The sequence below is a fragment of the Bidens hawaiensis genome, unplaced genomic scaffold (assembly GCF_021521415.1).
Source record: "Bidens hawaiensis isolate Kalapana, Puna unplaced genomic scaffold, B.hawaiensis_p1.1 tig00006961_1, whole genome shotgun sequence".
Classification (NCBI taxonomy): Eukaryota; Viridiplantae; Streptophyta; class Magnoliopsida; order Asterales; family Asteraceae; genus Bidens; species Bidens hawaiensis.
In genome coordinates this window covers 1,125,524-1,148,433 of record NW_027491477.1, presented here as the reverse complement: position 1 = coordinate 1,148,433, position 22,910 = coordinate 1,125,524, and the positions used below count along the sequence as shown (strand labels likewise).

At 34.8% G+C, this 22,910-nt stretch overlaps 3 protein-coding genes across 3 annotated transcripts; 1 reads left to right on the top strand and 2 right to left on the bottom strand.

Annotated features, from left to right (window-relative positions):
- Positions 1-633: 633 nt before the first annotated feature.
- On the top strand, positions 634-1,698 carry LOC143633989 (histone H2A-like). Its single transcript, XM_077102188.1, has 2 exons — positions 634-903; positions 1,334-1,698. Exons 1-2 carry the CDS (start codon positions 694-696, stop codon positions 1,568-1,570), a joined length of 447 nt encoding a protein of 148 aa, XP_076958303.1. The 5' UTR covers positions 634-693; the 3' UTR covers positions 1,571-1,698.
- Positions 1,699-3,440: 1,742 nt separating this feature from the next.
- On the bottom strand, positions 3,441-16,203 carry LOC143633972 (small RNA-binding protein 11, chloroplastic-like). The gene is made up of 4 exons (XM_077102175.1): positions 16,137-16,203; positions 15,968-16,036; positions 15,778-15,884; positions 3,441-3,779 (listed from the first exon to the last, which is right to left on the bottom strand). Exons 1-4 carry the CDS (start codon positions 16,174-16,176, stop codon positions 3,702-3,704), a joined length of 294 nt encoding a protein of 97 aa, XP_076958290.1. The 5' UTR covers positions 16,177-16,203; the 3' UTR covers positions 3,441-3,701.
- A 1,113-nt stretch (positions 16,204-17,316) lies between these two features.
- On the bottom strand, positions 17,317-17,959 carry LOC143633988 (putative histone H2B.1). Its single transcript, XM_077102187.1, has one exon. The coding sequence runs from the start codon at positions 17,933-17,935 to the stop codon at positions 17,513-17,515; it is 423 nt and encodes a 140-aa protein (XP_076958302.1). The 5' UTR covers positions 17,936-17,959; the 3' UTR covers positions 17,317-17,512.
- Between the last annotated feature and the right edge of the window lie 4,951 nt (positions 17,960-22,910).

Genomic DNA, 22,910 nt, shown 5'->3' with positions numbered 1-22,910 from the left:
CAACATCCTGCTTTTGAAAAAGAATTAATAAAATAAATTTCGTTTATTTAATAGTGTGTCGTTTATCAACTACTGATTCGGGTTAGAATTTTAAACATGATTCGGGTTTCAAATTTATTTTTATGGGTATTGTTGAAAATAGTTAAAAGGTTCGGGATTTGACAAATTGACTATTTTTCATTCGATATTAAAATTTAAGAAAACATTACGAACATTTTCGATAACTTTTATCAAATTTGAAATATTTCATTCAATTAATAAATATATCAATAAAGGTAACGCTCCTTCTGTATTTAGGATTAGTTGTTAGAACTATTATCGTATGAGAAATCTTATTTCCTAGTTGGTTCATAACAAAAAATCATTCAATGTCAAATAATCAAATCCAGGAACACTAAACCAATTATTCGGCGGGAAAAAACAAAAAAAATACTAAAACACCCGTGCAAATTCAAAAAATTCACGCAGCCTTGTCATTGGCCAATTAAGTTTGACGCGGATCAAGAGAAACAAATCTCAGACGTTGATCAACCCCAGATCCAACCGCTACAAACAGCCCGGTTCAATCCGTCCGATCCTCCACCACCCAATATATAAACGATTTCACCGGTGAACCAAACACAATAACCAAACCAACCGATCATTCATTTCCATTTACAGAGAGAATATTATTATTATTATTAATTAAGAGAAATGGAAACCACCGGAAAAGCTAAAAAGGGTGCCGCAGGACGCAAGGCAGGCGGCCCAAGGAAGAAGGCCGTCACCCGCTCCATCAAAGCCGGCCTGCAGTTCCCCGTCGGAAGAATTGGCCGTTACCTCAAGAACGGACGCTATGCCAAGCGGGTTGGAACCGGAGCTCCGGTTTACCTCGCTGCTGTTCTTGAATACCTTGCCGCTGAAGTAAGTTCACTTATTCCCAATTTGTAATTTGATTTCTTAGGGGTTTGTTAATTTTACTCAATTTGCAAATTAGGGTTTTGTTTGTTACCAATTGGGTGTTACAATTCGTGGGATTTTTTTTTCTGGGTTTAATATTATTTGGGTCTTTTTCGATTAGATTTTGTAGTTGTTTGTAATTTGATTTCAGGGGTTTTCTTGAAATTAACTGAATTTACGAATTAGGGTTTTTATTGTTACTAATTGGGTGTTACAATTTGTGGGTTTTCTTTTTCTGAGTCTAATATTATTTTGTTTTTTTGGAGTTGATTTTTGGGGGTTTCTTGAAATTAATAAATTTGCAAATTGGGGTTTCGATTATTACTAGATGGGTGTTATGATTTGTGGGTTTTTATTGGTTTAATGCTAATTGTTTTTTTTTTTTTGGATTTAGGTTTTGGAGTTGGCTGGAAATGCAGCAAGAGATAATAAGAAGACAAGAATAATCCCAAGGCATGTGCTTTTGGCGATTAGGAACGATGATGAGCTTGGAAAACTGTTGTCAGGCGTGACTATTGCTCATGGTGGTGTTCTACCTAACATTAACCCGGTGTTGTTGCCTAAGAAGACTGCTGCTAAAGAGGCGAAGACACCCACGAAATCGACCAAGTCTCCGAAGAAAGCTGATTAGAGAAGTTTAAGTTGGATGTTGTTTTTATGGGTTTATTGTAGTTAAATGAAAATGGAATTTAGTTTGACGTTTATGGTTGTTTTATTATATGAATGGAAGAAACCAACCTCTGGTTTCTGTTTTCTTTATTTACTGGTTCTTGTTACATTTTCTATCTTATTGCGATGATGGCTTGTTAAGATGAATCAAATGGTGCTGTTAATAATTTTGTTATCGTTGATGCATAATAATAAAAACTCAACTTATCAATGTATTCATCTTAAAGTTCCTTCTGATAAATTCTATCAAGTTGCAGATACTATACCAATATGGAAAGTTATTGGGAAATAAAGCTAATGTTGTATAAGTTTTCGTTTTCAGTACACAGTCAATTAACTTGGTATAGTTAAAAGAAACATAAGCTTTAAGCGTGTGTATCGGTAAATATATCATATATGTTTGATTGCACCATTTGAGTTTCTAGAATTCGGTCTATCGATTTCAAGAAAGAGATGCTATCTGAAATTGGAAAATTGATATGTGCAGAGGTTGAAGATGAACATTATATAACCTTTAGCCCACCAAATTCAAAACATCTCATTTTTACCAAGAAAAGTGAAGAGGTTTTTATTATTAGAGAATACTAAAGAATATATTATTATAATTAGAGTTTTATTATTACAAGAACATTAATGCAATCAAGAGCTCCATGACTATAGGCGCGCTTTCTTAAGACCTAAATTAGAAATAGTTAAATCATATAATTTCATCCATATATAAGAAAATACAGATACATTTGAGTTTCTAAGACCATCCGTAGTCGCCACAAGATGTGGTGTTTTAGCCACAAAACGCTGGGAGTACACTCCCCCTGGCTTTTTTCCTTAGGCGTTTTGGCACAAGTGTTGTGTACAAAACATAAGTTCGGCTCGATATAAAATTGTGTGTGGGAGGGGGAGAGGGGATTATATGCAATTATTGTAGGAGAGTTGTGGGTTTTTTCATACTACACTACCTTTTACAAAACTCTCCATTGCTCGGGGATGCCACATTGCCACGTGCCTTACAACGCCTATATATGAAGAGTTTTGACTACGCATGGTCTAAGAGTGATGACAATAACATAACCAATACACTTGCATCCAATAGTTCATCTGAAAAAAGGAAAAGTGAATAACCAATGCACTTGCATTCAAGAGTTCCTCTCAAAAAAGAAAAAGTGAATAGTCGCTCACATCATCTAAGATTTTAAGGTTAAAAAAGGGACATAAGAGCATTCACATCCCATCCCTCATCCCCATCTCTATAATTACACTACAAAACACTATATTTCTCTTTCCTGTTTAATTAAATAATACTTTTATCATTACAGTTTTCTCTATACTCTACTCACAACCAATCCAACAAATATTAAAAAATATATAGGGGCAAACAATATACCCCAAAATTTACAAAAAATCACTATATTTCTCTCCACCCTATAATTTACACTCACAATCATTCAAAACTCCACTCTATAATTTACCAATCCCCCTCACATAATTATGAGGATGGGATGTGAATGCTCTACTCAGGCCAAATATAACTTCACATATCTTTACAGAAACAAGCTTATAGTGGATCTCCTCATTCAACCTATCTAGATATTAGGAAATTAGTAAAACGTCACGACAATGACAATCGGAAATAGAAAGTTAAGAACACTAGAATCATTTAAACTTTATTACTCTTTTTGAGCCTATCGATAATTCAACTTCATACGAGATTTGTGATATTGTTTCCATGTTTATTTCATTTAAGGAAATTGGATTTTCAAATAAGTTCTTGCTTAATGCAATATTTAATATCAAGATATTTTGAAATGCTTGATTTAACTCGTATAAGGTATTGTGTCAAGAGCTTGCATGTGCAAGAAAATGGGAATTTCATCTAAGTAGCGTGTGCATTTTAAGCCGAAAAAGTAGGTTTAGACCAAAAAAGAGCTACTTATCAAAAGCCAAAAAAAGTAATAAGAAAAAAGTAGGCTACACGAGCAAAATTAATGAAGAAAATAGTAGGATATTGTGCCTTAACAATCAAGCATTCCTGCAGTAAATCTTCAATTTGTCACCCATTCATAATCAGAAATTTCAAGACTTTCATGGGAAGCACTTCATTTAGTAGTGTCATCTCCCTCTTTAGGTGTTACGGGCTTGGCAACTTCGACAAAGATCAATCTACCATCTATTATCTGTGCCCAAAAATACAGAAAATAAGGTTAAGAACAGTAATTAAGATAATAACTAGATTAACTGTAAAAATAAATCATGAATGTCAAATTAAAGTATTAAACTACATAATACATAAGCTCCATCTGATACACTTCTATAGAAGTTAACTATACAAAATTAAAAATCATTGGGAAACCAAGCTAATGGTGTAAATCTTTTCTTGGCAAGCGAAGTTAAGCCACTCAGAATGTTTTTGTAATAAGCAGTAATTAACTTGGTAGAGTTAGAAGAGAAAATAACGATAAGGGCGTAGTAGCAGATAAAAAAATGTAGGCATCTGTAATTCCATGTGCATATGATTTGATATCAGCATTTTAGGTTTCTTGAATTTATAAAACTTTGTCTGCAACAGGAATTCCATGTAGACTAATCTGAATATCTGATATCCACAATTGGTGAGATTGAACCTTATGTCGACAAATTATGCAGGGTAATCATGTAACCCATGAATGATGGATTGACCTGTCTGGAGGTTGAAGATGAACATTATTCAAACTTTTGCCTAATTGCCTACCAAATTTCAAAGATCTCATTGTGACCAAGAAAAGTGAAGAATTTTTACTTGCAAGCTTCGGAGAATATATCAATCAATCATACCCAGTGGAGTCCCACCAATAGTAAAACTATAAGTAGGGTCTGGGGAGGGTGGGATGTAGGCACACCGTACCTCTATCCAATGGGATAGAGAGGTGGCTTTCAGAGAGACCCTCAGCTCTTGATTACATATGTGTGAGGCAATATAAAAGGAAATCAAAGTACAACTATAGTATCATTGATAGTAACACGTAGTAAAAATGATAATACTATATATATATATATACACACACATATATATATTGAAAGAAAATATCATAATAGTGTGTTACCAAAAAAAGGTAAATAGAGGCCCCTAAGGTATTCATTTTTCTCTAAAAATCCTTAACTTTAATTCTACTTCTCCAAAAATTCCTATCCCTAACCATGTCCTCTGAGAGATTTAGGTCTATCATATCATGCCTAATCCTCTCATCCCACGTCAATTTAGGTCGTCCTCTACCCCTCCTCCACTCTACAGTAATGTTTTCTACGGATCTAGCCGGGTTCGTCGTCTGTCTTCTCTTCACATGTCCAAACCATCTCAATCTCCACTCTCTAATCTTGTCTGATATGTTAGCTACCCCTAATCTCTCTCGAAACACGTTTCTTGGTCCTGTGCCACTTGAACTCAAATCTATCTTACCTTCAATCCATCGCTGTCCAGTCAAGCCAGCCATAAAAAAATGTTAGACCGGCTGACACAACCGAATTGGTTGAGGAAAAGAAAAGCCCAAACCTTGTGTGCCCACACATCCATCGTAGCATTCTCATCTCTGCTACCTCCATCTTCCGCACTTGTGCCTTCTTGATGGCCCAACAATCTGTTCCATATAGCATTGCAGGTCTAACCGCTACCCTATAAAATTTTCCCTTTAGTTTAATTGGGAAACTCTTGTCGCATAAAATACTTGTGGCTGCTTTCCATCTACACCATCCTACCTGAACTCGATGGGTCACATCAAAATACTTGTGGCTGCTTTCCATCTACACCATCCTACCTGAACTCGATGGGTCACATCACTGTCTAATTCCCCATCGCTCTGAACAAATGATCCTAAATACTTAAACTTCGTTACCTGTGGGACCGCTTGCCCTTCAATGGTGATCTGGGCATCCTCATTGTCATTTACTCCACTGAAATCACAGTGGAGGTGCTCCGTCTTAGAGCGACTAATCCGTAGACCTTTTGTCTCTAAGGTTGTTTGCCACTCCTCTAACCTCCTGTTTAGGTCTTGTTTTCTCTCAGCAAGTAAAACAATATCGTCTGCAAACATCATGCACCACGGGAGAGGCCCATGGATCGACTTTGACAACTCATCCAAGACTACTGCAAAAAGAAACGGACTCAACGCTGACCCTTGGTGAAGTCCTACCTCTACGAGGAAGAAATCAGTATCCCCCACGGGCGCACGTACACTTGTTGCACTCATGGTATACATATCCATAATTATCTCTATATATTTTCTCGAGACTCCTCTACCCTCCAAGCACTCCCAGAGCACTTGTCGTGGCACGCTGTCGTAGGCTTTTTCTAGGTCAATAAACACCATATGCAGGTCATGCTTCTTCTCCCTATACTTTTCCATCCATCTTCTTAAAAGGTGTATTGCCTCTGTGGTGGAACGCCCCGGCATGAAGCCAAATTGGTTCACCGTAACCTGAGTTTTTGGTCTAAGTCTAACCTCAATCACTCTTTCCCATAGCTTCATAGTGTGGCTTAGTAGTTTGATTCCTCGGTAGTTACCACAGAATTGGGCGTCGCCTTTGTTCTTATAGATAGGAACTACAACGCTGCTCCTCCACTGGTCTAGCATCTTACCAGATTTGAGGATAATATTGAACAAAGTAGTTAACCACATGACTCCTTCCTCTCCCAAACACTTCCACACCTCGATGGGTATATTGTCTGGGCCAACCGCCTTAGCCCTTCCCATCCTCCTAAGTGTAGTCTGCACCTCTTCCCGTGTGATCCGTCGGCAATAGCAGTTATTCGGTTGTTGTCGTTGGAAGGTTGTGTCGTCATAATCTTCTTGGGAAGCTCTCCCATTGTTAAAAAGATTGTGGAAGTAGGTTTGCCATCTTAGCTTGATGTCCTACTCCTTGACCAATACATGCCCATTTGTATCCTTTATGAACTTCACAAGCCCTAGATCTTGCCTTCTACGTTCCCTAGCTTTGGCAATCTTAAACATAGCATGTTCCCCCTCTTTTGTTTCTAAACGTTCATACATACGTTTATAGGCCGTGTTCTTTGCTTCCACCACTGCCTTCTTCGCCTCTCTCTTTGCCGTTTTGTAGGTCACCCTCAATTCCACTCGCTCCTCATTCGTGCACCTCATAAGCTCCCTAAAACATCGTTGTTTGTCCCTTATCTTGACTTGTACGGCCTCATTCCACCACCAAGACTCCTTATGGCCACCTCCCTTTCCTGATGTGACCCCAAGAGTCTCCTTTGCTACTTGAATGATCTTTGTCGCCATAGCCTCCCATATATGAGTTGAGTCCCCATTTATTCGATCCAGCGTCTGCAGTATGAGTTTATCCTTAAACAGTGGGACATTTTCGTCCTTCAAATTTCCCCATCGAATTCTAGGTGTACGTTTCCTCTCTCGAACAGTCAGCTTATTTCTGAAGCCTATATCTGCCACCAGTAGTCGATGTTGAGACACAACCGTCTCCCCAGGTATGACTTTGCAGTCCTTCCACCAACGTCGGTCTCCTTGCCTCATCAAAAGGTAGTCAATTTGTGTGTCGCGTCCGCCACTACTAAAAGTGATCAAATGAGAATCTTTTTTCTTAAAATACGAATTTAAAATACCTAGGTCATGGGCCACGGCAAACTCTAGAAGATCTGTTCCGTTTTCATTCCTATCACCAAAACCGAAACCCCCATGCACGGCTTGAAAACCATCGTTAACCTTACCAATGTGTCCATTAAAATCCCCCCTATACAAATCCTCTCACTCCTAGGTATGGCCCCTACCACTGCGTCTAGGCAATCCCAAAATTCTCTCTTTTCCTGCTCCCCTAGGCCTACATGAGGCGCGTAGGCACATACTACTGCCACTACTTCCTCTCCTAGTACTAATCTCAACACCATAATCTTGTCATTATGTCTTATCACCTCCACCACACTAGTGTGTAGTTCCTTCACCATTAGAAACCCCACTCCATTCCTAGCTCCATCAGACCCCGTGTACCACAACTTATACCCATTACACTCCGCCCCTCTATGCCCTTTCCACTTAGTCTCCTGGAGACAAACTATCTGAACCTTACGTCTTTTAAGCACATCCACCAATTCTAGCAACTTACTATTTAGTGTTCCTACATTCCAAGAAGCTAGTCGCAATATATACTCCCTACCTACACCCCTTGATTCAGGACATGGTCTCAAGTAATAAGCATGGTTCCTACGCTCTATGATTGCGACTAATCACACAAACACAAATAATAGGACACCCAATCAAAATAATAATGATAATAATAATAATAGTAATAGTACTGTTAATAATAATAATAATAATAACTATACTAATATATTAATAATAGATGGGTAATAGGATATGAAGTAATAAACTGTAACCTGGTTCTTGTATCCAAAAACAGAGCAACCCCACCCACCCAATTAAACCTGTTCTTGCCGTTCTTAGTGGTTTTGCCGGAGAACGAGTCCACCTAAACGAAAACTCCCCAGTGGCTTGAGACAAGCTTTACCCAGAATTTGTCCGCCGCCGTCACTAAAATGTCTCCGCCGTGAGTTGTCTTGCTGGAGATAGAGTTGAAAGGTTGTGGAGTTGATTTGCAAATCGGCAGAAACCGAGCTCCTGGTATCTTGAAGCTTGCTTGACCAGAAGACGACTAGCTTCCCGTCGGTCGTGCCTTCGTTTCTCAAACGGTGACGTGCTGGTGGTTTGTTAAGAGCCTGCGAGAAAGACAAGAGAATATGGGGAAGATTTACATGGTTGCCGGAGAATTTCCCGTCGGGAAGGGTGGTTTGCAGGTGGACGTTGGAATTGTTGTACGGAGAGAAAGATGTTGTACGGAGAGAAAAAGATCATAATAAAACAAAACTGAAGATGAGCTTCGGAGGATTGAATACCTTAGGGGCCTCTATTTACCTTTTTTTGGTCACACACTATTTGCCTTCTACGTTCCCTATTATGATCAAGGTTCCTAAAGTTTCTAAGTCTGAACACATGAACACAACTGAGACAAATGCAATCAAGAGTTCCACGACTATAGGCGCAGTTACTTTAGGGAAAAAAAAGGGAATGATTACTCGCAGCATCGTAGGTTAAATAAGGGATCATAAGGATATCAAACATAAGCTCAATTAAGTTTATAGTAACAAAACTGTAGTGGATCTCATCAATCAAGAATCTGGATAATAGGAAACTAGTAAAGAAGACACGCCGCTCAGAAATAGAATCTTAACAAACAGTGGCGGATCTATGTGGAGGCAGGTTCCGGGAATCCGGGATACCCCTCAATTTTCTTGAAGAAGTGTAATTTTATGTATTGTATACCCCAAAACTTTATTCTCTCTCTTCATTATAATATAGCAAAACCTTTCTTGATATGCAATATTTTTTTTTGGGATATCCCTGAATATTTCTTCTAGATCCGCCACGATAATAACGCTAGACGTCATCACAATGTTGTGCTTATGATATAAATAATACACATGTGACATGAGGAATGTCGTAAGAATCATTACAACTTTATCACTCTATTGTTTAATTAAATTTTGTACAATACTTGTGACTTTGCTTCCATGTATATTTCATAAGCGGAATTGGATAATATGGATTCCTAGACAAGTTTTGCTTAATGCATATTTTATATCAAGACATTATAATGTCTTGATAATGCACGTGCAAGAACATAGGACTTTTCATCGCATAAGGAGTGTGCGCCTTTTAAGCTGAAAACGGCACTAAAAAGAAGGTTTTAGACCTAATAAAAAGCCGCTTATAAATGTAGAAAACAGCTGTGCACTGTAAATGATAATGATGAAGAATTGTATCGATTGCACATGCATTCGATACTATTGCTGAGCCTATAGCTAGATAACATAACAATTGCAGCGATATATAACAAAACGTAGTACCTAATCTGTATCATTTTATATGTGAAAGATACTACATTTAACCTCAGTAAAAAACTACAAAAAGTAGCATACTACGCAACCGGGTCAAGAAAGCAAATTAAGTTTGTAATACAATTGGCATTCACGTGATTAGATAAAAATTTCAATGGTGAAGCCTTATATATTAATCTAAAAGTAGAATCTTATCTTGAGCTTTTGTATGTTTGAGCCTGGACAAAAAAAAGTTGAATTCTCTCCCCTTATTCCACTCATAAGAATCACAAGCATTCCATATGCAGCTCAAGAATACTAACTTGGCTAGTGAAGAAAAGATCTTCTAAGTTCTAATATCAGATTATGCTAGACAACATGTTCCTTGATTATAAGATTAAGACGTGTAATGATTAATCAGTATTCGGCAAAGAAGACAGCTGCAAAAGAGACCAAATCACCAGCAAAATCTACCAAATCTCATAAGGAAGATGCTTAGATCACCTTAACTTGGTTGTTCTTCTGTAATTTCACTGTAAACTGAAAATGGAAACTATAGGAACGTATCAATAGGTAAAGGTCTAAAGGATGTAAGCATTAGGAATTCCATCTGCATATGATTTGATATCAGCATTTAGGTTTCCTGAAATTGGTCTACAGATTTTATGAAATAAATAATTAAAAATGTAAAACTTGTGTGGCTGCAATGGGAATGTATTTTAGTCTGATATCAGAAATTGGTTGGATTGAACCCTTTGTTGACAAAAAAAAGTGCGCAGGGTAATCATGTGACCCATGGATCATGGATTGAGTTGTTCAGAGGTTGAAGATGAGCAGTATTCAACCTTTTGACAAAGAAAACTAAAAGAGTTTTTACTCTAAGCTTCTGCGAATATAAACTTCCTAAAGTATCTAATAGTGATCACAAGACCGTTATTGAGACGAATGCAATCAAGAGTTCCATACTTCCATGACTATAGGTGTGGTTTCTTCAAAAACAATTACTCACATCATTTTAGGTTAAAAAGGTAAGCTCAATTAAAAATATGGTAACGAGCGTGCAGTGGATAACTTTAATCAACCTATATGAAGAATACAAAAATAGTAAAAGGCACAACAGTCAAAAATAGAATCTTAAGAACAGTAGACCTCATTCCACTTTTGTACTAACGATATAAATAATAAGCATGTGTCATGTAGGACCAATAAGAGCATCAGAACCAGACAACCAGTAAGTGGTAAGAATCATTGTAACTTTATTACTCTTTCTGAGCCTATCATTACTCGTCATATTGTTTAATTCAACTTCGTGCAATATTTGTGATACTGTTTCCAAGTTTATGCATATGCAAGATAATGGGAATTTCGTCTCATAAGAAGTGCATGCGTTTTAAGCTAAAAAAGGTACTAAAGAAGGTTTTAGCCCAAAAAAGAGCTGCTTATCAAGCCAAAAAAAAAAATAGTAGATTTTGTGAGCCGAAAATGATAATGATGAAAAAATGTTCCGATTGCATGTGAAATTGTGCGTTAGATACTGCTGTTGATCCTATAGCTAATAATTTAATAACTGCAGTAAAATATATAACAAAACATTGTGCAGACAAAAAAGTTAAAACCAAAAATGTGAAGAAAATCTGTCTCCGTTTTACATGTGAAAAAATACTAGGGTCCTCAAAGTCAAAAACATACAAAACAGAGGATATAGCAACTGCATGTATGATGATCATATGGAAACAATGATGGTAACTTTTCTATCATGATGATTACTACGCAAACAGATAAAGAAAACAAATTAATTCGGTAAAACAATAGGCTTCCATATGATAAGATAAAATGTTCAGTGATGAAAACCCTGTAACACCTCATTCTCTATCTTTTTCATACTTACATCATAGTTATTAAAAGCGTTGCTTTTCTGCGCCTAGGCGTTTTTTTTTCAGTTCACGCACCTGCAGCGCCTTCCTTAAAAGCAGGCGCAATTTTAGGCAATTAATCGCTATTTTTTTGTGTTTTTTAGCTTGATTCTATATAATTTGTTTTTGATTTATCACTTAACTTAGTTAAAGAACTTACCTAACATTAATGGGTTTAACAAAATTAACTCAATATCGTTATAAAACGATTGATCTCTGCTTATTCAATATCACAAAGCAAGAAGCCAAGAACGGAGTTATCAAAATTAAAATAAATAATTTCTGACATTTGATCACTTCGGTAACATCCATTAGTATGGCCACAATAAACATTTCAAAATTCTTCTACTAAATATATACTTACAATAAACAGTTGATCGCATTAGTAACTTTCACTATTATAGCAGATTATGGAGATATTTTCAAGAATAACCGGAGATTGATCATTTTGGTACTTGCTTTGGGTTTATAAATGATTTTGGTACTTTATGTTGAGGATTATGGTTTTGAAATATTTTGGAATTTATAAAAAGTGATATTTTCCATTACAAATTTTGCTTTAGATGTTTTTTTATTTAAGTGCGCTTATTTGAGGCCCGCGCTTTTTTTGTGCCTAGCGCCTAGGCCCTCGAAGAGGCCTATGCGCCTTAAGTGCGCCTAACGCATTTGATAACTATGACTCACATATACTTACTTTATTATTTTTCTACTTTTTATACACTATGTATAACAAATAATATTGTTTCAATGTGAAATGCATAACAAAATATAGTGCAGACAGAAAAAAATTAACCAAAAACTGTGAAGAAAATATGTATCAGTTCTGCATGTGAAAAATACGACATTTGATCTCAAAGTCATTATACAAAACGGAAGATACAACTAAATGCATAATCATCGTATAGAAACAATGATAATAGTTTTTTTTAATCATGGTAAATACTACGTAAACAGATTAAGAAAACATATCAAGTACGTAAAACAAGGCTTTCACATGATAAGATAACAGAATGTTCAGTGGTGAAGCCTCAGCTTTGGGTATTTCCATATACAGCACAAGCATATACTAACTTAACTAGTGAAGACTAAAGAAAACAACAGATTCCTAGATTATAAGATTAAGACATGCAATGATTAATCATTATTCAGTACTAACATAAAGCTTAATCTTTATTCAGTAAAAATCTAAACTTCCCTTACAAAAATAACCATTTACATAAATTCTCTAAAGTTACAGATCTTCTATACATATTCATAACCCTTAAACACAATTGGGAATAATTAGACAGCGTAAAACTTTTATTTGCAAGCATGCATAAACTACTGGCAATGTTTCTGTTTTAACCAGGTAATTAACTTGGTATATTTAGAAGAGTAATACAACTGTAAGCACGTATCAATAGGTAAAGGATGTAGACGTTAGGAATTCCATGTGCATATGAATTGATATCAACATTTGGATTTCCAACATTGGTCTACGGACTTTATGAAAGACATGGTAATTAGAAGTTGTAAAATATATGTAGCCGGAACAGGAATGTGTTTTAGTCTGATATCAGCAATTGTTTGGATTGAAAACTTTGTCTACAAAAAGTGCAGGGTATTCATGTAACCCATGGATCATGGATTGAGCTGTCCAGAGGTTGAAGTCTTGAAGATGAGCAGCATACAACCTTCTGACAAAGAAAAGTGAAGAGTTTCTACTCGAGACATTCTGACAATATAAACTTCCTAGTTCCTAAATCTAAGAGTGATCACAAGACCATAATTGAGATACATGCAATCAAGAGTCCCATGACTGTAGGCGCATTTTCTTTATTACTCACATCATTTTAGATTAAAAAGAATTCATAAGAAGGCCAAACATAAACTCAATTAACATTATATTAGCGAATGTGTAGTTGATAGCATTAGTAAACCTATCCGGAGAATATGGAAAATAGTAGAACACACGAAGGTCAGAAAAAGAACCTTAAGAACACTAGACCTTATTACATTGTTGTACTAATGTAATAAATAATACACATGTGACATGCAGGACCAATATAAGCATTGGAACGAGTAAGTCGATGGAATCATTTGAACTTTATTACTCTTTCTGAGCCTAACATTACTATCATATTGTCTAATACAATTGTGTACTATATTTGTAATGAGGAACTGGATTTCCAGATCAGTTCTTGCTAAATGCGTATTTTATATCAATACATTAAATTGTTCACTAGAAATTCTGTAATTGTGCATGAGCATATTAGATGTGACACTTTTTAAGCTGAAAATGGTACTAAAAGAAGGTTTTAAAAAAGAGCTACTTATCAAGCCAATGAAAAGTATAAGAAGAAAGTAGGCCTAACAATCAAGTATTCCTGCAGTAACTTTTCAATTTGCCACCCATTCACTGATAGGGTTTGATGCGTTCTGATTGTAATTGGTTAAGTTTAGAGATGAGAATAAGGAAAACAAAGGACCGAACGCTTGTATTACGGAAACCTAAAAAAGAAAGTAACAAGAGATTCCAGGGCCTAGCCCTATGTCACTGCATATGCAGGAGCCATGGCAATACTATCTTAAACATAAACATACTCTCCTCTCTCCCTATTGGTTTTTGATACCTATTTATAGTAATATAAGTTGCACTTGCCCTCCCAAAATAGATAAATGACATTTAGACTAGAACTAGAGCATGATTCCTATCATTCACATTCAGAAGTTCCAAGACTATCATGGAAAGCACCTCATTTAGTAGTGTAATCTCCCTCTTTAGGTGTTACGTGCGGCAACTTCAACAAAGGTCAATCTACCATCTATTATCCGTTCCCAAAAAATTAGGTTAAGAACTGTAGTTAAGATGATAACAAGATTTTCTGCTTAATGAATTAAGAATGGCATATGATTTGATATCAGCATTTGAGTTTCTTGAAAATGGTGTATGGATTATATAAAATAACTGGTAATTAAAATTCTATAATTTGTGTGGACACAGTAGAAATGTATTTTAATCTGATATCAGCAATTGGTTGGATTGAACCCTTTGTCAACAAAAAGTGCAGGGTAATCATGTAAACCATGGATCATGGATTGAGCTGTCAGAGGTTGAATATAAGCAGTATTCAACCTCTTGACAGAAAAAAAAGGAAAAGAGTTTTTACTCGAGAGCTTCTGAGATTATAAAGTTCCTAGAGTTTCTAAGAGTGATCACAAGATCATAATCGAGACAAATGCAACCAAGATTTCCATGACTATAGGCGAGATTTCTTAAAAAATAATTGCTTGCATCATTTTAGGTTAAAAAGGTATCATAAGAAGGGCAAACATAAGCACAGTTAAAATTATAGTAATGAACTTGTAGGGGACAACATTAATAAACCAATCTGGAGAATAGAAAAATTGTAAAAATAGGATCTTAAGAACACTAGGCCACGCTTCATTTGTACTAATGATATAAATAATACACATTTGACATGCAGGACCAATAAGAGCATCAGAACCAGTAAGTCGTAAGAATCATTGCAACTTTGTTACTCTGTCTGAGCATATCATTACTTGTCATATTGTTTAATTTAACTTCGTTATATTTGTGATACTTTTTCCGTGTTTATGCATATGCAAGACAACAGGAATCTCATCTTACTCATAAGGAGCACATGCTTTTTAAGCTAAAAATGGTACTAAAAGAAGGTTTTAGACCAAAAAAGAGCTACTTATCAGCTAAAGAAAGGTATAAGTAAGTAGGCTATGCGAGTCAACTTCACGAAGAAAATAGTAAATTTGTGAGCCGAAAATGATAATGATAAAAGATTGCTCCGATTGCATGTGCAGTTATGCATTACATACTACTGTTGATCCTATAGCTAGATATTTTAATAACTGAAGTGAATAATATAGCAAAACAAAGACAAAAAAGTTAAACCTGAAAATGTGAATACAATTTGTATCAGTGTACAAAAATACTAGGGTTCGCCTCAAAGTCAAAACATACAAAACGGAGGACATACAACTACATGTATGATTATCATATAGAAGCAATGACGGTAGCTTTTCTATCATGGTGATTAATACGCAAACAGATTAACAAAACATAAAGTCGGTAAAACAATAATAGGCTTCCACATTATAAGATAAAATGTTCAGTGATGAACCTCGGTTTTAGGTATTTCTATGTGCAGACGAGTAAAGATCGAAAATTTTCTGACATCAGCTAAACAACAGGTACCTAGATTATAGCATTAAAATGTGTAATGATTAAAGCTTAATCTACATTCAGTAAAAATCTAAACTTTCCTTATAAAAATGACCATTTACACTATTTCCTTTGATCGTAAATGAAGCCATAATCACAAATTCATTTCCTTTGATCGTAAATGAAGTAAAGGAAACCAAACGCACCTTCCCATTGATGGCTTTCAGGGCATTGTGGGCATCAACTTGTGATTCAAAAGTAACAAACCCAAACCCCTTTGGCCTCTGAGTTCTTGGATCAACAACAAGTCTAGCTGCAATTCATTACTAGGGTTGCTATTTGATTCTAACAATCTGGACATGAAATAAAGATGTATGGATGGATGTATGTATGTACCTTGAGTGATTGGACCGAATGGTGAAAACAATCTTTTCAAGTCCTTTGGTGTAGTGTAAAACGACAATCCTGCATATAACAATAATAATAATAATAATATTCAATTACTAAAGAGGAATTAGGGTTTCGAAAGGGGATGGATAAAGATAAAGAGAGAAAGAAAGATTACTGCTCACAAATAACTGCGACCCAACCAATCTCTTTGCCATTCTTCTTCTTCTTCTTTACTATTGTCTCTCTACCTTTTAACAATTACAGCTTGGCTTTGATTATTGAAATATTAGAAAATTTTGTGAAAAATTAAGGATAAAATGTCAAATGTTACTTTGCTTATCATATTTATAATTGTTCCTTACTTATAAAAGGATATTTTAGTGAACCTAGGTTTATATAAAGAGTTCATTCTCAGTTTTCCCGAATCTTCTCTATTTTTCCAATTATTGATTTCACAACATGAAACAATTTAATTTGAAAGTGAATCTCACGCATTTTAGAAAGGTATCCGTGACATTCTAGAAATACAGAACCTACAAGAAGTACCTATATTGCAATTTGAAGTTCGAGTATCAAGCTTGTTTATTTTCTATTTATGAACGCGACTTTCATTAACGGTACATGTCACACTAATGATTATGCGCAAAATAAAGACTATGTCCAAAACAGTCTAGTGGGATTTCATGTAGAAGCTTGTATCGCCCTCATTCAAAAACACGTTTTAACTACTTCATGATGGTAGAAGGTCGTTTATCCCTTACTCAAAAGCACGATTTAACCACTTCATAATGTCTGTATAGATAATTTTTGACTTACATATATGGAAGCAGCATGATTTGCGAGTAGCTTGTGCACTAGCCAAACATTAAGTTCGACACACCACAAACCAATCCAACCAACATGCACAAAATGTTAGAACAAAAACGTAAGAAATTAACAAATGCATACACGATTTTGTGGTGCGGATGGTGTTAACTAACCCCCCTTACATCACTCACTTGATAACCCTTCTATGGTCTACCTAACATGCCATTTCAAACCTATACTCATCATTTCTGTTTGGATACAAGCTAAACAGGTTCGTACATTTGGATAGGTAAATCCAAACATGTTAATAATATGATACTCAAATACATCAGAAAATCAAACAGGCCTTAAACATATTCATAAAACTGCAACAAAATTGATACAAAAATATAAGTTTGTATAAAAAGCATCCACAGCTATATCTCAATCCCTGTTGAGATCACAATCTTTACCAAAAATATAGAACAGATCAAATCAAACATTGTCATTGTTGCCTACCAAGACATCACAAATTCAATCCATCAAACATATTTCATTTCATTAAAACATCTACTAAAACGAAAGATTTTTATTACAAATTCTTCAAATCTCATATCCCGAACCGATCGAATTACAAGATCCAACAACAACAGTTACAACCCCTAAAGCTTTTTTTTTGAAAAACGTCATTACAATATCTAACACCAAACACACATACCCCCTAAAGCCATTTTGAAAAACGCCATCAACATGAAAACCCTAAATTCACGAACTCGTAAACTTAGTCACGGCCTTGGTCCCCTCAGACACAGCATGCTTCGCCAATTCACCAGGAAGCACCAATCTCACGGCCGTCTGGATCTCCCTAGAGGTAATGGTGGGCTTCTTGTTATACCTAGCCAACCTTGAACTCTCCTGAGCAAGCTTCTCGAAGATATCATTAATGAAGCTGTTCATGATACCCATGGCCTTGCTGGATATTCCGATATCCGGATGCACCTGTTTGAGCACCTTGAAGATGTAGATCTTGTACGTCTCAACGCTCTTCTTCGTTCGCTTCTTCTTCTTGTCTGCACCGGCTTCCTTCGGCAGCTTCTTACCGGCTTTCGGCTTCTTCTCGGCGGCTGGTGTTTTCTTCTCCTCTGCGGGTTTCTTCTCCGCTGGCTTCTTCTCGGCCTTTGGTGCCATTGAATTTGGGGGTTTAGGGCTTGGAAATTGATTGAATTGATGAATGATTGATGTGGTTGGGAGATGTTATATAGGAGATGTGATGGGTTTGTGATTGGTGGGTTGGGTATTATGCGGATCGGTGACGTGGCGTAAGTGTGAAGCGTTGATTGGGTGGATATAAGAGGAAAGTGGAATGGATGGTTCTGATTTGGTGTTTATTTGTTTTGAGGAAGGTGGTTGGTTTTTTTTTCTATACTCTAAATACTTTTATATTAATTTAGTTAACAATATTTTATTTTCGTATAATCCTCTTTATATTTCAATCTATCTTTCTTCAACAGAAATATGATAATTATATTTAGTTGTAATTTTGTAGCATTTTTTAAATTTAAATGTTAACATAGTATTATTATTCTCGTCAAAAAGTTGTGCTATATATATTATTATGGTTTTTCAATATTTAGAAACTTTCCTAACTTGATACTTTTTAGCACGCGCTCATATATTATAAGAATGATAGAGTTAAACAGCATGATACTCTTGGACAAGCGTTTCACATGCATCTCCATTTTGTGCATCGTTCAACTGGGATCCACTTTTCTAGTCACTATATTCTTCAATCACGCGTTTATGTGATCGCTTATCCCCAGTGTCGACTAAGCTTAATTTCAACTATTACAATGGCTAAGGTTAGTCTCCAATCATGGTTATGTTGACCTCCATCAATAGAAATAGAAACAATGATTCATTGCTCAAAATATGAGCAATCTCAACGTGCTCCTTGAACTTTGATCTTGCTTAAGTTTGGGTGATCGGTTATTTTCTCAACGTACTCCTTGAGTTGTCTATTGGGCTGACGTACAAACTCAACCCATGATTTCAACGTACGCATACCTCATTTACGTATCCATGTCTACGTCACCACCATAGTGCCGCGGCATCCTTAAAATAATTCTTGATTTTCATCAAGTTGCCTACGATGTTTAATATCTTATGTGTTATTTCGTTAATTTCCATATAAATGTGGTTCAAATGAAGCATGAAAGCGTATACAAGCTAAACAAGGTTGTTGAACAAGTTTAATTGTGAGGAGCTTTGATCTAAGTTAGGGTATGGATAATAGCAAAACAAGTATAAAACTTAAAGCATAAAGCATATGATACACAAAAGGTGTCCGATTAAATGCTCAAATAAACAATCTTACAAGAATTGGATGGATTCATGATAAACTATAGTGTGTTTTTAACTAGCAGGTCAAAATAAACGTATATGAATCATAAATCTAAGTTGAGTCTTATATGTGATTGAATGAATCACCGTGATTATTAATTAAATGCAGTATAGCTCATTTGCAAACTGACAATTAATTGATCTCCCATCGAGTGTATTGAATGTAGTGAATTTACTTGTACTCGGAAGTATGCCATGAGATCAACAAAATGGGCCAAGGCGGGTATATCTTATTCTTTAGCATATGGATTATATTGTCACCTTTGCACTATGATTGAACGGGTTATTCATACCCAATTTGTTAATGCGACGGTGTAGAATGATTAGGGATGAGATTTTTTTTCTTGAATACCCGCATTCGTACCCGTTCAGTATCGGTACTCGTATGTGTCTATCAGGTACGAGTATGGGTATCTAAATTTACTGATTTTAGGTACGGGTGCTGGTACCCGTTTAGAATATAATGGACTTTTATTAGGTTTCCAACACTCATGACTTAACTTTCAAGCGATATTTTCAAAACATAATATATATTAGTTGATTCAGTTCCTTCTCTCTTGTTTTTTTATAGTAATTGATGAAGCAATAAATAAAGAAATAGAAAAGTGAAAATGAAAAGATGACTAGTGAAGATTAAACGAATGTTAACTTTCTTTGCATAAGTTAACTTTGTTTTAAAATTTTATTTATGGAGACTTTTGTATGTTTTAGAATTCATTATTTGATTATGAATGAATTTTATATTTCATACCAAGTTTAGTGGAGATTTTTTTAAATAACAAAGTGGTACCAAAACGAGTATCGTACCCGAAAGTACCCGTACCCATACTCGGTTGGGCTGTCACTTTTACCCGAAACCCGAAACCCAACCCGAGAAGACACGTACCCAAACCCGAACTAACCAGACCCGAAAAACCCGAACTCGAAAAAAGACTAACCCGAACCCGAACCGAAGTAATTCAGGTTGGTTCTCGGGTTTGATTTATAAGTTTCGGGTCAACCCGAATAACCCGAACAAACTTTTAGTTTTGAAATTAAATATATATTTAGGTATAATATGCTTAGTCTTAGCCACAAAGTTATCAAAATCTAGTCATAATCAATTGTTGTCATTACAACTATTATAGATCGATTGTTTGTTAATTTATGTTTTCCGTTTATTACTAATAACAACCGTAATCGAACAACTAAATCACGTTCGATTGAAAGCGATTATGGTTTGGGTTAGTTTTACTCTTCTTTTGGATTGTTTTATAAAGTTATGTTGATTTATTATTTGATTATTTGCTTACGAGCAAACATTAATATGTTAATTTAGTTTTAGCATTGTAGTTTTTAAAATTTTTTTGTTTTGTTTTCTAAGATACTCGAAACCCGATTAACCCAACCCGAAAAAACCCGAACCCGATTAACTATGTATTAGTTAAGTGACTCTTGGGATAATAAGGTTTTATGACTAAATATTTCATACTATAATATAGAAATATAAATAGTTTAAAAATGTTTTGTCTCAATGTTTAATTTTTCTAATAAGTGTGTTAGAAAGAGTTATTTTATAACTATAAACAACGCTTGTCTAAACATTTTAATAGTTTAACGTGCGTGTTAGATATGATTTTATTCGTGAAAACTGATGGTTTTAAACAGTTTCGAAAGAAACAAATTATTTTATAGAATAAACGATAAATAAAACTTGGTGTTTTTATGAACATAAGTTTTGTTAAAATTTACAAAGTGCATGTAGTTAACAACTTGTTGTTTTGGATAAATTATGATTGTTTAAGAGTATGGTTTCAAAACTGAAATGAGGATATGAGGATATGTGTGCATGGATTTCTATTTGAGGGAGTATCTTAATACATAAAATGATATCATTGAGATGATTTTGATTGGATGATGAAAGTGTTGAAGTTAATAACACTATTTAATGTCTAAATGTCATATGTGTATCCATTGATTGAATTTAAAAGGTGTTTTACACTTTATGTCGTAGTTTCGGTTGTATTATTATTTTGTGTTCAATATCTTCGGATAACACATGCAGTTTTACAACCAAATACAACAATATTTATTGTGACGTGTAAAATTAGTTTATAGAATTTTTTTTCGGATTAAAAAAAATAGTTAATTTAAATTGATAGTTCAAAAAGAATTTTGCATAAGAAACAACTTGTGAGTTGTTACGTTTACTAAAGTCTATGACGACACATCAAATGTATAACCACATCATGAGAGGGTCATGAAATAACGTGGTGGGTGTATTAAGATGAAATACACAAGATTATTATATTCAAATCCTTGAAATTCACTAAGTGTGAATTATAACATATGAACTAATATATGTTAATGAGAAATTAAACTTCTTGAAAATTCGCTAAGTGTGAATTAGAACATATAAACTATTTCTTGGAAATTCGCTAAGTGTGAATTATAACATATGAACTAATATATGTTAACAAGAAATTAAACTTCTTGGAAATTCAATAAGTATGAATTATAACATATGAATTAATATATGTTGATGGTGTATTTAACTCTTTGAAGATCCACTAAAAGTGAATTGTAACGTAATATCGTTAATGAGATATTTATATCATTGGATATTCATTTTTCAAAATTCACCGAGCGTGAATTATAAGAGACCTATCATGTTATTATTGTAATTGAATCTTAATAGATTTATTATAATATGCTTACAATAGTGGTGAATAGATAAATGTTTTTACTCCCATCCATATTTGAACTATGTGAAAGTTTGTCTTTTATTTTGAGATAATATCTCAATATATAGTTTCAAGAGACAACAACGAAATGTATAAATCACTTTATGCTAGTGTGAATCCCAAGAGTTTGAGTGTCAATATAATTGACTTTATCTCAACATAATAGTGATTGTAGACGAGTAGTGTTCATCTTGTTGGTAATAAATGTATTCATCAAAATGATTCGGATTAAGACTTATAAGTCAATGGTGAAGCCTTGAAGATCAAAGGCAAAAGAGTTATGTTCCTTAAATGAATGAAAAAATTATTTATGTTCTATATACAATAACTTGTGAGACTTTCCTGAATATTAAGGTTTGGGGATTGTGAATAAGTCTCATAATTATGTCTAAACAAAGGGTTGAGTGTTTCAAAGTGATATTGTAATGGCTGTGAAAGATCAGAATGATGCATCTTCTGTTCACATGCTAAAGTATTGTAGTCTAAAGCATGCTAGACTAATACTTGTTAATTATGGTGCTTTATGAAGACTAATTAACGCGGAAATTTGAAGCATCAACAACACAAGAATTGTGTATAGACAAATTTAAAGAAATTTTCATTCAATATAAGGTAACAATGTAACTTATGAGGATCTTGAGAAGACCTCAACTTTCTAGGGTTGCCTTGGAGAGTGATTTAGAATCCTTCTAAGTTAGTGATGTTTGATAATAAACTTTTGACAAGTGTTACTTTATTAGTAAGCAATGATGAGCTCATTGATACAAAGACATGGTCTTGTTCAAATCCTGAGTGTCAAGTTGTCTGCATAAGTAAAGTTAAACATACTATATCAAAATGCAAGAAATGTGGAGGAAAGTCATTTAAGAAACTACTATTTAAAAGTGTGTAGAAATGATAATTGATATGATTTATCAAACTTGTGTAGAAAGGAAGAACCTTCTTTACCCCATTATGTTATCCAATAGAACTTAAATGTGGAGGTGTCTTGCATTTGAACTTGGAAAGTTTAGCAATGAGGATTATAGTAATCCTATCTA

Excerpts from the sequence above, each read along its gene's own strand:
- LOC143633972 (XM_077102175.1), bottom strand. The coding sequence starts at position 16,176 with ATGGCAAAGAGATTGGTTGGGTCGCAGTTATTTGTGAGCA. Across the intron at positions 16,037-16,136 it reads GTCGCAGTTATTTGTGAGCA|GATTGTCGTTTTACACTACA; the intron begins GTAATCTTTCTT and ends TGTTATATGCAG. Across the intron at positions 3,780-15,777 it reads TGAAAGCCATCAATGGGAAG|ATAATAGATGGTAGATTGAT; the intron begins GTGCGTTTGGTT and ends TTTTGGGCACAG.
- LOC143633988 (XM_077102187.1), bottom strand. The coding sequence starts at position 17,935 with ATGGCACCAAAGGCCGAGAAGAAGCCAGCGGAGAAGAAACCCGCAGAG.
- LOC143633989 (XM_077102188.1), top strand. The coding sequence starts at position 694 with ATGGAAACCACCGGAAAAGCTAAAAAGGGTGCCGCAGGACGCAAGGCA. Across the intron at positions 904-1,333 it reads TTGAATACCTTGCCGCTGAA|GTTTTGGAGTTGGCTGGAAA; the intron begins GTAAGTTCACTT and ends TTTTGGATTTAG.